The sequence below is a fragment of the Lynx canadensis genome, chromosome A1, assembly GCF_007474595.2.
Source record: "Lynx canadensis isolate LIC74 chromosome A1, mLynCan4.pri.v2, whole genome shotgun sequence".
Lineage (NCBI taxonomy): Eukaryota > Metazoa > Chordata > Mammalia > Carnivora > Felidae > Lynx > Lynx canadensis.
Window position 1 is genome coordinate 205376831 of NC_044303.2, and position 14827 is coordinate 205391657.

The 14827-nt window shown below is 36.5% G+C and overlaps 2 protein-coding genes across 5 annotated transcripts in view; one reads left to right on the forward strand and one right to left on the reverse strand.

The window, feature by feature from the left end:
* The first annotated feature begins 390 nt into the window (after positions 1–390).
* Positions 391–11402, forward strand: LOC115524106 (selenoprotein P). Of its 2 annotated transcripts, none has more exons than XM_030330456.1 (5): positions 391–490; positions 3487–3702; positions 3954–4166; positions 5436–5553; positions 9909–11402. In XM_030330456.1, the coding sequence occupies exons 2-5, from the start codon at positions 3500–3502 to the stop codon at positions 10548–10550; spliced, it is 1176 nt and encodes a 391-aa protein (XP_030186316.1). In that variant the 5' UTR covers positions 391–490; positions 3487–3499; the 3' UTR covers positions 10551–11402. The 2 variants fall into 2 exon arrangements, with proteins under 2 accessions (XP_030186316.1, XP_030186322.1); XM_030330462.1 differs by having other exon boundaries at positions 9909–10532.
* A 7-nt stretch (positions 11403–11409) lies between these two features.
* Positions 11410–14827, reverse strand: part of CCDC152 (coiled-coil domain containing 152) — a 30620-nt gene continuing 27202 nt past the window's right edge. For 2 of the 3 annotated variants that reach the window (XM_030330493.1, XM_030330484.1), the window contains exons 7-8: positions 14396–14523; positions 12287–12483 (exon numbers count right to left, since the gene is read on the reverse strand). In XM_030330493.1, coding sequence (XP_030186353.1) covers positions 12358–12483; positions 14396–14523 — 254 coding nt within the window. In that variant the 3' untranslated portion in view covers positions 12287–12357. Of the gene's footprint in view, positions 11663–12286; positions 12484–14395; positions 14524–14827 lie in introns of those variants that run through there. The other variant, XM_030330502.1, reaches the window with a different exon arrangement.

The following is a 14827-nucleotide window of genomic DNA, read 5'->3' on the forward strand; positions in this document are numbered from 1 at the left end:
AACAAAGCTCACACAGTCTGGGTTAGGCTAACCTGGCCACAACAGAGCAGAAGGAAAAAACAGATTTTTTTTTTTTTTTTTAAAGCAGCAGCTTAACTTGCTGGCTCAGCAAATGTTTTTCCCTATTATAGTTTGAAAAAGAACATGACTTGGAGGCCCTTTTACCCTTAGTCCTTCCTCCCGCCCCCGACTGTACCATTAAATCCTAGATACTGGGGTGACTAAAAAGGATAGGGAATAAATCAATAATCACAAAAAAGTTTCCCCCCTTTTTATGCCTGGCAGCACTTGCTGCTTTCTTTAAGTTGATTGTAACACCCAGTTCAGGGGTTTGCTCTGCTTGCAAGGTCACAGCCAGAGGGGGGCAGTGAACTTTGGACTACAGCGGTGGAGAGAGGTAAACAACAGGACTATAAATATCAGGGCTTCTGGCTGTGGAGCTGCGGAGCTGAGCAAAGAGAAAGGAAGCAGGGTGATCCGAAGGGGTTGTGTAAGTAGGAACTTTGTGTTCTCCAGTATTTCTTTTAGAGTCTGGTAAATAATTTGATTTTGAGTCTGATAAAATGTTTCTGTCCTTAGAATAGATTTTTTAAAAAGAGAGATGGGTAAAGTGATAAAAATAATACAAAAGAAAGAACAAAAGGGTCTGGACTTGGGTGTGGTGGGTGGAGGTCCGCAGCCCTTTGCTGATTTCTGCCCTGTCTTGTGCCCCCGGAGGATAGAGATGGGAGCAGAGGAGGCTGGAAAAATCAGTTACTCTGCAAAGAGTTGTGATGTTATAGAGGCAGTTTGGCTTGTTTAAGCTTAAATGTCTCCCACTGCAATGCAGAGTGAGAACTCTAAGGAGAAATCAGCCCGTGGGTTTGAAGAGCAGAGACTGAAACACGGCCATTCTACAGTGCTGTAGAAACGTCCAGGGATACTGTGAGGAGTTTCAGGAAACAAACAAAAAAAATCCCTGGCGGCAGGGAGAGCAGGTTGGGTCCACTGGGCAGAAGTGGTTGCCCTTAAAAGAGTTCAAACCCATTCAAATCAGGTGGCCTGTGATTAAGTGCAAAGTTTTGCAGTTTACAAGGTGAGTGGGTACTTTTAGGTGAATGAGGAAGGACCTTCAGATGCCAGTTTGAAGTTAAGGGAGAAAGTTTCTGCATATTCTGCCTTTTAATGGGGGACTTTTAAACAAATGTTTGTATGTGGCCAGAAATCAAGTTCTGTGATTGAAAAGTGGTGAGATTAGTGAAATTTACAAATACTTTCAACAGCTTCTAATAATAGATCCTATTTAGTTATAGATAGATATAACTATAGTCAAATGTTTATTATGCAAAAAAATGATCTTAAGACAAAGTTGAACGGCCTATTGAATATAACAGAAGAGGAAAATTTGCGAGTGTGAACACTGTAACCCACTACCCTTTATGTCTTTTTTCATCAAAAGAATTAAATGAAGGGAATAAGGGGAAAAGCCTTTTCATTTATATTCGCTACTTAGCCACTAGAAAGGGTATGCAAAAGTGAAAGGGTATGGCAAAGTGAGGAAACCAAGCGCCGAATTTATGCTGAAGCTTCTATAGTTACTGAAATTCTATTCTAGAAAGTAGGGGAAACCTCTCCATCCTAGTAAAAAACCAAACAGATTGAATTATTTTGATGTTCTCCTTGCCATCCCAGGGCATAAACAAAACCCTGGCTACTATAGTTATTAAAGGTGATCTACCTCATAGCTAAGAGGTCATGTTTTGGATTTAGCAGAACTGGTTTGAATCTAGTTTCTTTGGTGACTTAATATCTGTGTGGACTTGGGCAAGATGCCTAAACTCTCTTGGCCATGTTTCTTCAGCTGCAAAAGGCGGGTAATGGTCATATAGTTGTAAGGATTAACTGACATGATAAAAAAAAAAACAAAACTGCTTAGCACCACCTGCATAGACTTCTGTAAATGCTCAATGAGCAGTAGCCATAATAAGGATAATTGTGTCACCAGTATAAATACTATCCTAAAGAAATTCCCTAGATTTAGTCCAGATATATCCTCTCTTTTTTTAAATATTAGAATTTTAAAAAAACATGAGAATAGTTGGGATGGACTTAATCATTTGATTTATCTGTCTCTCTTTAAGTTAGGCTCTTGGATTTTGTGATATTAAATGATATGAAAGATAATCAAGTTTTAAAAATTCTATACTTATCAGTGCACCAGATCCCAAATCAATCTGATTCTAACCTTTCTACTCCCATCTTAATTCTGGGCTCACTCTAACTTATCATTAGCTGCCTACTAGCAGCTATCATTAGCTCCCTCCTCTCATCCCTCCCCCCCCCCCCCCCAAGTACCTTTACTTTCTTATCCCAGATCAGTGCCTGAAAATGTGTCAACTTCCTAGTTCTGGAATGTTGCCCTGATCTCTCTCCACAGATTCTTACATCAGAATAAGCCTGTTCCTGGGTTTTTCTTTTTCTGCTCTTCTCTGCTGAATGTGTTCCTTGTTTTCACTACCTGTCTATAGTTCACCTGTTTCATGTGTACCTCTCTGCTGAGAGTTAGCCCTAGTCTGGGGAATATTTCTAGTCAGATATTTAACTTTTCTACTCAGAGGTACTTACCCAAGAACGTGCCATCTAGTCACAGAAATTTCTTGAAAGTAATGGTAGCCAATAAATAGACTGAGTGTGAATTGCAGTGGGTCTTAAATGGTTGAAGGGATCGTGATTTGTGACATTTCTCCTTGGTCAGTCAGGCTTTTTCCTTTGGTTCCTATCTATCTTGGATGTGGTAGTAACATTTTGGCAGGCAGTTTTATACCTGAAAAGATTCAAATCCTTTAATATTCACATACAGCTAGACTTTAAAGAATAAGAAGAACAAAAGGGAGCCGGACCCAAGAGACTTATAAATACAGAAGGCTTGAACATGAAGAACTAAGGGTCCCATATGGGCCACCTTCATGTTGGTAAACTGCCCTTACGGCCTCCTCTTTCTTCCGGGGTTCTCTTTCCATGCTGGCTCTTTTCATTTCTGTGCAGAATCCTCTACTTACCCTTTCCTTTCTTAGATTGGTGGAGGACAGAAAGCAGCAATCAGAACTTGGTGCGTTTTAAATAAAAACAAAATCACGTCTGCAGAATGTTATTGGGTTATAGAGGGCACAGTCTCAAAATTTTTCTAAACATGTATATTCTCCTAGAGAAATACTGGGCTGCCTGTTCAGGCAGATTTCCATAGCATGCTTACTAAAGTATCTTGTCAGGTCAGATAGTTAAGAGGTGCTTTGACAACTCCCTTGCCTCTGGCTGATTTTTTACTCCTTTTGGGAAGATTTGGTGCAGGAAGGCCCAACATGATGAATGAGCCCGGCAACACTGGGATAGAATCCATGGGCTAGATAGTGATAGAAAGGGGGACTGTACTGGCTGTATTTCTAGAAATTCCTGGCTATGACTGTGAAGTCACCTGTGAAGATGACAGCAAGGTTTCCTCTTTTACAGGACAACCCCAGCAATGTGGAAAAGCCTGGGGCTTGCCCTGGCTCTCTGTCTTCTCCCATGGGGAAGAACAGAGAGCCAGGGACAAAGCTCTTTTTGTAAGCAGCCTCCAGCCTGGAGCATAAGGGATCAAAATCCAATGCTAAACTCAAGTGGTTCCGTGACCGTGGTTGCTCTTCTTCAAGCCAGCTGATACCTGTGCATCCTGCAGGCATCCAGGTGAGCTGGTTTCAGTGGTCTAGGATTTCTCAAGGGGAAAGCTATTAAATACATAATACATACATACATAAAATAAAATAGAAATGGAAAAGATGTATTTATTAAATCACATTTTATAAAGAAGAGATATGAGTAAGTAAAAAAAAAAGTAGTAAGAGAGTTTCATGTAAAAAAAGAGTGAGGAGAGAGAAGTCACTAATAAATTCAATGAGATTTTTCCTTTTTTTTTGTATTTTTCCCAAATATTTTAGATTGGAAGACCTGAGAGTAAAACTGGAGCAAGCAGGATATTTGAACATCTCTTATGTTGTTGTTAATCATCAAGGACTCTCTTCTCGATTAAAATATATGCATCTTAAAAATAAGGTTTCAGAACATATTCCTGTTTATCAACAAGAAGAAAACGAAACAGATGTCTGGACTCTCTTAAATGGGAAGAAAGATGACTTCTTCGTATATGACAGGTGTGTATACACACACACATGCACACACACACCCCAAATTAAAAGATGCCTTCTTAGCATTTAATTTAATAGTGATTTAAAATAAGACATCTTCTTTTGTTTTATTACCAAGTACTCAGAGTGAGCTATTAAAATGGTTTTAATGTTTTATCTCACAAACTGACTTTCTTTTGTGCAAAAGAATTCACCATTCTAGTAGGGAAATACAGAAAATTGACTATAATCCCCCCCCCCCAATAAATTAGCACTCTGCCTCAATAAAAGGATCAATTTGTGTATCAAGTACAATTCAAACCTGAGAATTTGCAGAATAACTACACTTTGCAGACCACTTTTTTATCTTTAATCTGATTAATAATTTAAAGGGTACACACCTGAATTTCTGAACTATAAAGTGTTAATCATTTAGATCTAATCTGCATGAATCTGCTTTTGATTCCATGAATGAATAAAACATTTGTATCTTAAGGGAACCTCCATGCTTACATTATTTGATATTACCAACATTTTTAGTTGGTGCTGTTTTCTTTTGACTCTTCAGAAATGGTGAGGCATACTCTGCTTAGACCTAAGCCCTACTTCATCTTACTCTAAATATTTTTAATATTACGTACTCTTTTAGGACTGCAAACTTCTAATTTAGACAGTTGCAAAGTGTAGCTCTTTGATAGTCACATAATATTATATATCCTGGGAAAAATGTGGGAAAGAAGGACATTTCAACTCCACTATTTCTGAGAATGCTGAGTATTATAATTCCATTTCTTTCATTATGCTGAAAATTTTTGTTGCATCAGACATATTTTTAAATAAATGGGCTATTGGCCAAGACTTGAGGGTACTGTAATTTTTTGTTGTGTGGAATTTGTGCTGCCATAGCAGTTATGAAAACCTCATGTGATTTGCAGAGCCTGATTTATGGTAAGGTAGTGGTTTGTGCATTCATAGAATTTATAAGTCTATACCAAATTGTATTTGACCAAGTCACAATGACTTATGTATTTTGATATCATTTATAGTGGCATATCTAGAAGATTTCAAAACGCTGGTATGAGACTCCCGGTAGTCTTGCTCTGACCTAACCTGGTATGTGGTGCCAGGGAGCTCACGTGAGACCCCATTCAAGGAAGTTTATTGGAGGTGTGAATGGGTCTTAGTTATAAGACCATTAAACCAATAGCACCTATCCCAAACTGCTTGAGTATGATCATGGTACAGAAAATATTGTAATATGTAATGATAAATGTAATGTTTGCCCTTTTTTTTTAGATGTGGCCGTCTTGTATACCATCTTGGTTTGCCTTACTCCTTCCTAACTTTCCCATATGTAGAAGAAGCCATTAAGATTGCTTACTGTGAAAAGAAATGTGGAAACTGCTCTCTCATGGTATTTTATTTTTCTCAATTATTTCTCCTGGGAGAAAAGAGAAAGTCTTTTAAGAGTTATCTAAATAAGTTAATATTTCATGACCCATTAGCTAAGCAATGTTTCTGTTGGTATACTAAAAATAAACAACAGTGATTTTTATAATTACTTCCTGTTATGTAACATACACTGTAAGACATTTTTTCCAGATCTGTATTGCTGCTTTTATCCAGAAGGAGTTTATAAAACAAAAACCAACATAGATGGCATATTTCAAATACCACCGAATGATGTTGGGTGTGTTCAAAATGCCTAAAGAATTCAGCCAACATAAAATATTATTGTAGTACCCTGAATGTGTTCACACGAGAGCATGGTGATGGCAAAGCTTATTCATGGCATTACCTGAAATGGAATTGAGGCCCAGATAGTTACTTACTATATCAAAGATCTAAGACTGTTAGCTTTTCTAAGACTATGTCAGCTTTCCCATGAAGCCCTTACACTGCCCACTCTGCAGTCAGAATTACTGCATTTATTTCACAGTGGAATAAGTTTTCTACTTGTTATTGATATTTTTCTCCCAACAACCATGAGAATATTTACTCCTTTTTATGAGAAGCTCTACATTTAAGTATTGTTTATAAAAAGATACTCAGGGGCGCCTGGATGGCGCAGTCGGTTAAGCGTCCGACTTCAGCCAGGTCACGATCTCGCGGTCCGTGAGTTCGAGCCCCGCGTCGGGCTCTGGGCTGATGGCTCAGAGCCTGGAGCCTGTTTCCGATTCTGTGTCTCCCTCTCTCTCTGCCCCTCCCCCGTTCATGCTCTGTCTCTCTCTGTCCCAAAAATAAATAAAAAACGTTGAAAAAAAAATTAAAAAAAAAAAAAGATACTCAAGGAATTGATTTTAGTTTATATTAACTAGACTCCCCCCTCCCCATATTGAAAAGGAAAACAATTCCAAACAGTGTTTCGTTAATAGGGAAAATTGGCAAAATTTGAACTCAGGTTTAAAAATAGTTCTGAATTTTATCTGAGAGCTATACATCCTTCAGATTTTTCCAGTTGTAAAGAAGCCATCTCGATTTGTAATGAATTATTTAATTAATTAATTTAGTTGTTGTGGAGCACAACAGGTTAATTACTCTAGTTATATAATTTTTCACATTTTAATCTTCATTATAATCCTATGAAGCTTAGTCTACTCTTTCTAAAGATGGGGAGACTGAAGTAATGCAAATAAAGTATTAACTCAATGTCTGACTTCTATTAAGTATGTAATAAATGCTAGTTATATTGATTCCTCATATTCTGGGACTATTTTGCATTTTTGCAAATGCCTAATAGTTATAAATATACGCCGTTATATTGAAACAAGGGCAGAAACAGTCCCATAACATGCTTAAAATTTATGAACCTCTTGTAAATAGGATATACCATATATATCTGATGTGCCAAATCAAATTGGAGTTTTCCTTTTTCTTTTTTTTAAAAAAAAATTTTTTTTTAACGTTTATTTATTTTTGAGGCAGAGAGAAACAGAGCATGAACGGGGGAGGGTCAGAGAGAGAGGGAGACACAGAATCCGAAACAGGCTCCAGGCTCTGAGTTGTCAGCACAGAGCCTGTTGCGGGGCTCGAACTCACAGAGCGCGAGATCGTGACCTGAGCCGAAGTCAGACGCTTAACCGACTGAGCCACCCAGGTGCCCCGGAGTTTTCCTTTTTCATAGTATCCTAGATGCCATCAATTGTAGGACACATTATTTTATGTACTATTTTAAAAATGCTGTCAGCTAAGGTAGGACACTGTTATTACAACACCATCAATAATAGGATGCATTCTGATTTTAAAGATATTCAAATGTGAAAAAAATACCTTGTAGGATCAATAAAACCTAGTAATCCGTTTCAGAAACTAATTAGACCGCTACTGTCAACTTTTGAACATTTAGAACATTACATAGTATATTTTAAACATTTATCAAGTTGTTTATAAGCTTTTAATCAAATAACATTAAATACTCAAAAGGAAACAAGCGACAAAACTAAAAGGCATCCTGTGGAATGGGAGAAAATAGTTGCAAATGACATATCCGATAAAGGGTTAGTATTCAAAATATATAAAGGACGTCTAAAACTCATCACCAAAAAAAAAAAAGAATAATTCAATTAAAAAATTGGCAGAAGACATGAATAGACACTTTTCCAAAGAAGACATACAGATAGTCAACGGACACATGAAAAGATGCTCAGCATCACTCATCATCAGGGACACACAAACCAAAACTACAATGTCACCTCACACCTGTCAGAAGGGCTAAAATCAACAACACAAGAAATAACAGGTCTTGGTGAAGATGTGAACAAAGGGGAACTGTCTTATACTGTTGGTGGGAAGGCAAACTGGTGCGGCCACTCTGGAAAACAGTATGGAAGTTCCTCGGAAAGTTAAAGATAGAACTACCCTATGACCCAGCAATTGTGCTACTAGGTAGTACTAGTATTAGTACTAATTCAAGAGGATATGTGCACCCTGCTGTTTATAGCAGCATTGTCCACAATAGCCAAATTATGGGAATGGCCCAAGTGTCCGCTGATTGGTGAATGGATGAAGATGTGGTGCATATACAATGGAATATTACTCAGCCATAAAAAAGAATGAGATCTTGCCATTTGCTAAGGATGTGGATAGAGCTAAAGAGTATTATGCTAAGTGAAATAAGTCCGAGAAAGACAAATGCCATATGATTGCACTCATATGTGAAATTTCAGAAAAAAACAAATGAACTCACAGGGATAAAAAAGAGAGGCAAACCAAAAAACAGATTCTTAATTACAGACAACAAACTGAGGGTTGCGGGAGGGGAGGCGGGCAAGGGGACTAGGGTAAATAGGTGATGGGGATTGAGGAGTGCATTTGTCATGAGCATCAGATGATGTGCAGAAGTGTTGAATCACTATAGTGTACACCTGAAACTAATATTACACTGTATGTTAATTAATAGGAATTTGAAGAAAAGCTTAAAAAATAGCATGAAATTCTCAAAAGTAATTCAGAAATAACCAAATCTGTACCACTTAATAGTTGTATGCAAAAATCCATGGAATTTTTAACCTTTCAAAACACGGAACCATACCACTTAGAAAATCAGTTTGAGATGAAAAAGACTCACTAAATTTATTTATAAATCACTTTAGGGTAAAAGTTTCATATGATATTGTGATATCTATAAGCTTTGAGCTTATATTCGTAGGCACACAAGACAATAAAGACTTGGCAGCAAATTAACTAGATTGAGGCAGAATGGGATTGTATGCCCAATGGAAGATGGGCAGTAATTTGCTACTTGCAGCTGCCAGCTCAACAGTAGGGACACAGTAACAAGACTGGTGAATGGTGAAGTTCAAAACATTTCCTGGCATAAGCGGAGGCATGAAAAACTGATTTTCAGCAGAGTTTATTGGCATTTTTGAATTAGCAGAAATTAGTTTGTTTCAGAATAGAACATTAAGTATGAATATAATATTAGAAGTATCCATGTAGTTCAGCTGCTTTTAGGATTTGATATTTGTTTGACTTCACTGCAATCGATGTAAGTTCTTTTAACCAGTTTATTTAGTTTTGCTTCTGCAGATGTAAATATAGTGGTATGGCTTTCTTTTTAAGCCTTCTGTATCTCTTAAATTCTTCTTCAGGGTTCTTAAAAATTGGGGAAACGCTCTTGATAAGAAAAGGAAAATTTGAATTCTGCTATTGATTTAACCAGTATAGAATCTTAGGCAAACTGCTGAATTGTATTTATTTATTTATTTATTTATTTATTAAAAAAAATTTTTTTTAACATTTTTATTTATTTTTGAGACAGGGAGAGACAGAGCATGAACAGGGGAGGGTCAGAGAGAGGGAGACACAGAATCTGAAACAGGCTTCAGGCTCTGAGCCGTCAGCACAGAGCCTGACGCGGGGCTCGAACTCACGGACTGTGAGATCATGACCTGAGCTGAAGTCGGCTGCTTAACCGACTGAGCCACCCAGGCGCCCCTGAACTGCTGAATTTTGTCTTGTGCTTTGTTTTATCTATTTGCAAAACATTAATGTTAATTCCTTTGGAAGATGCTTGAGGATTCTCTGATTAAATGCAAACTTTGCACAAGAAGAACTTTATAATTATGTATGATTGGAACCAAATTTTAATAAAAAGTCTGGGTGTTGAAACACATCAAAATTTTATCTCATTAACATGATGCTAGAAAAACAAAGCCAGTTTAATCCTAATTACTTCGAATTTTATATATGTTAGCTTTACAAATAATTTTTTGTGCACAGCTCCTAAATCTACGAATTTGTTGAAAATGATTCATAAATTTGTTCTAGACACCGGAAGATGAGGACTTCTGTAAAATTGTATCTTCAGCTACCGTGGGAAATGCAACTGAGGCTGCACAGCCACATCACCACCACGACCATCACCACCATCATCACCATCATAATCATGAGCATGGGCATCAGCATCATGGGAATGGTGAACTTGCAGAGAACCAGCAACCAGAAACACCAGATGCCCCTGGGCACCCCCCTTCTCAAGTCCCTCATAACCACCACAAGCACAAGGACCACCAAAGACAGGGCCATCCAGAGGACTGAGATATGCCAGCAGGCAGTGAAAGTTTACAACTTTCTGTCCCACTAAAGAAGCTCTGACGAAAGGGATGTATAAATCAATTACACTGCAAATTGCCCAAAGATTCAGAGTTGGCTCCTAGCAGCTGATGCTGACACTGACGACATCTGATATTTGAAAAAACAGGGTCTGCAATCACCTGACAATGTAAAGAAAACCTCCCCTCTTTATGTAGCTGACAGGGACTCTGGGCAGAGGAGAACGTCATTGAATCTTGACAGTGACGTTTGCCTCCTGCTGCCTGACACGCAATTCAGCAGCCCAAGCCCACAGAGGCCAGCACCAATTGAAGCTGAGAAAATAAGGCCAAAATGTGAAAATGACCTTCATACTAAATATTTTAAATAGGATTTTACTCCCCAAGTCAGTCTAGACAATTTCATTTCCAGCATTTTTATATGCTACCTAATTAACAATGATCTAAAACTAAGAATTGGATTTGTACAAAACACGGGGAAATCTATTATATTGGCTCCCAAATTTTAAAATTTAAGTCAAAGAAATTTTGACCTAAACCAAATTTTTATTATTTTATTATAAAGGTGATTGCAGCACTTGGTTAATATGTTTTTCTTTTTCTTTTTCCAGCATTCTACTTGTATTAATGAGAACAGAGACATAAACTATGACCTAGGGGTTTCTGTTGGATAGTTAGCAATTTAGAATGGAGAAAGAACAACAAAGACATGTTTTCCATTTTTTTCTTTACTTATTTCTCAAAAAAATACTTGTCTTTTTAATCTTACATTTTTAACTGATTAAATCTTATAAAGAACTGCCTTTATAATTCTTTCAGGTTCCAGAAATACTGACACATGAATATTTTGCTGTGACTACATTTTAAATATCCATTTATACTTTGTATGTCTAAGAGTCATAGTCTTGATTTTTACTATCACATATGAATGAAACTCTTATGTCTTATTTTCTTTATCTAGCATTATATCATACTGTTTAAAATTTGAGATAGTCTGTCTTGAAAGATGTAATGGAGAAGGTAAATGAATGTTGTCTGTCTCTTGATTGCTTAGAAAGTATTTCCATAGTCAATGATGGTTCAATAGGTAAACTACGTGCTATAAACCTGAACTCCTCTATGGTTAATACTATTAAGCAAGAATGTGGTACACACAGTTGGCCAAATGTGGATTTGTTTAAATAAACTCAATTTAAAATGTTTAAAGCGATCTTTTTTTCATTGTTATTATTTAGGTAGTATGTTATATTAATGACAGAAGTGGCATTTTCAACTGCTTTTAAAGAAATTAAGTAGCAACTAATGAATTTACTGTCATACTCAAAACCGTCTACGCTTAGGGCAAGAACCTTTGTCAAAAGGTTTAAGTTGAGAATCTTTGTCAACAGAGAGACGTTGCTCTAAATTGTGAATGGTATTACGAAGAACTGCAATCTCCTTGTTTTTTTCTTCTTGAAGATGTTGAAGCTTCTAAATAAAGCAGCAAAAAATTTGTTATTGCAATTCAGAAATAGTAAGATTAGATACAAGAAGCAATAAAACAACAAAAACTACATTTCTGGTTTAAGTAGATTAAAAAAGCTTGTTTTGAAAGGTTTATGATTTTATTTTTATGAGGCTTATGGGGTACAACTGGAATAAGGATATTAAAACACGTTTTAGCACCATTTGTTTTAGTTTATTCTCTTTTTTGTATATAGCTTGAAGTTCTGAATCAAAGTAGGAGTTGAACAATAAAAAAAATATATTACCTAAGTGCCTAAATAACTTCAGAATAGTAGGTCAGCCTTAGTTCAGAACAGATCATGGAATTCCTTACATGACCAAAGATCAGAGGACTTCTCTAACGTTTTAATTTACTGCTAAGCTTTACTATGTCTTTAAATTTCTTAAAGTTTTATTTATTTTTGAGAGAGAGAGGGAGAGAGGAGGAGAGAGAGGCTCAAACTCGTGAACCACAAGATCATGACCTGAGCTGAAGTTGGACACTTAACTGACTGAGCCACCTGGGCACCCCTAAGATTTACTATTTTAAATTGAAAGTGACTTTTAAATATTATTCAAGACCTAGTATCTTTCTGGTTGTGTGATATATTTTAAGAAAAACTGTTAAGTATATTGTTAGTAAATACTAGATAGCTTTTATAGAAACACACTGAGAACATTTATTTTCTTACACAATGGCTATGGAAAAAAATCTCACATACCCTTCTGTAGATACTCTGTGGCAAAACAGTAGAATCTGCATAGGATTTTGATTTAGTTTGAACTCTTGCTAGTTTGGCATCAAACTGAATCAAGTTTAAAAAGAAAGTCATTGAGAACATTCTAGTTATACAACTGCTTCTATAAATATAAGTATAATCCATTATATCTTTTAACATGTAATCTCTAATTTAAGTATATTCTCTGTACAATACAATATAGAGAAGTTTTTCTTTAAGAAACAGTTTTTAAGAAAGAGCAAGGAACACCCAAGCAAGATTAACCTTGCTCCATGTTAAAATTTCCTGGGGAGCTTTTTAAAAGTACCAAATACCTGGGCACTACCTTAGAGATTCTGGGATGGAGTCAGCATTATCTTTTTAAGACATTGAAAAGATAGATGATAGATGATTCTATCATGCAAGGCAAAGAATCTAGATAACTAGGGTTGAGAATCTAGTTAAAGATGGATAAAAATATTTTCACGTTACTGTGAGTATCCTTTTGTAAAGAAATGTAGTATAGTCAACAGTCATGGGATAAAAACTCATATACTCTACTGTAAAAACTTTGAGACTAAGTGGTAGAATCTGGATATAATTTTGTTGATTCAGTCTGAACTCTTACTATTTTGACATTAAACTGAATCAGGTTTAAAAAATTCTCATAAGTCATTCTTATAGGTCATCTATACATATATTTTTTGCAAAATCTTTCATTATAATTCTTCCTTTTGGGTTGAGTTCAGTGTAGCCTCTCTGTGGTCTAAAAACAAACTCTGTGAGATTGTGTTCTGGTTTGAGGAGGAAAATGGATAGCTACAATGAAGACGAGGAACAAAAAGAGTTGTGTGCATCAGTGTAAACCACAGATTTGGGCTCCACCAGAGACAGGGCACAGATGGCAAACAAAATGCACATTTGCAATCAATGGATTAGAAGTTGATGGTAGAACCTGAAACATGGCTCATTGTTTCTCAGTTGGCTATCCAGACCTCTCCGTGGGTTGTGGGCACACTTGACCAGAGACAGTAGCAGCAGCAAAATGCCTCTCAAGTCAACATCACTTCCCTTTTGCTCAAAGATTATACAGATTTCAACACTGAACCTCACCAAACACCCCAGAGATACCAAACTTCCATGAACGTGAATAGTAAGTTATCTTTAATAACTAAACTGGGGAATTCTGACAACATAAAGTAAGGTGGGAGTCAGACTGGGGAAAAGCAATGGAAGAATGATGGAAATGGAGATGGGTAGAATCTAGAAAAAAAATTTTAAAGAACAAATATATTGTCAAAACATCAATGTCTCTGAGATTCTGACATCTGGTTAAACAACCTACTGAAAAGGCTTTAGAGCCTAGAACTAGAACTGCAGCCTTTGAGATGCCCTATGTAAGGTCCCTTTAACATTTATTTATTTTTTAAATTTATTTTTATTATTTTTTAAATACAATTTATTGTCAAATTGGTTTCCATACAACACCTTTAACATTTTTTTAAACATCTAGTTTGTCTGCCCTTCTGATATGTATTGTCCACACATTTATTAGGGAGCAACCTGCCTCTTTTTAATAAAAGTTGAAGGAATTTCTATTGGTTTACCAGGGTTCCACAATTTCTGCTGAGGAGAGAAAAATGTTAACGATTAGATACACTCTCCCCACTGCTGGAATGGTAGTCCTATGAAGCTTGCATAGACTCAGCTACAAAGTGTGGGTAATCCTTGAATTATCGATCTCCAGTCTCAGAGTAAACAGTACCCTCTCTGGAAACCAGGACCTTTTGAACGACTGAAGAATCCCACCTTCCAGCCAAATGCTGCAAGGTAGCGTAGCTAGCGTGGTCTGGTGTTTGAGAACTGCACGTGACGGAGAATGAGTGTGTCGGGGTTGTTTCCATACCTGAAATTTATCTCACTGTGATGAAAAATAACCAAAATTCAATCTAGACTTAAGGGATGCATCTTCAAATTTAGCAGACCCTTAAACACTTACCTCGAGCTGTAATTTGATTATTTCACTTTGTTTTTCCTTTTCTTGAGTTTTTAACTTTGCATTTAACTCTGAAATTTCCACCTCCTTTTTCTCTATCAGTTCTTTATGCTTTTCTTCATTTGACTCAACTGAAGACAACGAAAATAAATAAATAACTAATCAGTTAATTCATCTTAACATTTCAAACATTTTATAAGCTTGTATTTCATTAGCATTTTAAACAATCCATAAGCAAGTACATTTTGGTAATAAGTACACATATTTTAGAAACTGTTTATATGCAGGGTAGGTTTTATATATTTTGAATAAGCCCCTACAAAATGCTTGAAACACAAAGATCACCCATTAACTGCTTCTGAACAAATAAGCTGATTTGTATTCTTAAACATGAACTATATATATGGGTGTCTGGGTGGCTCAATCAGTTAAGTG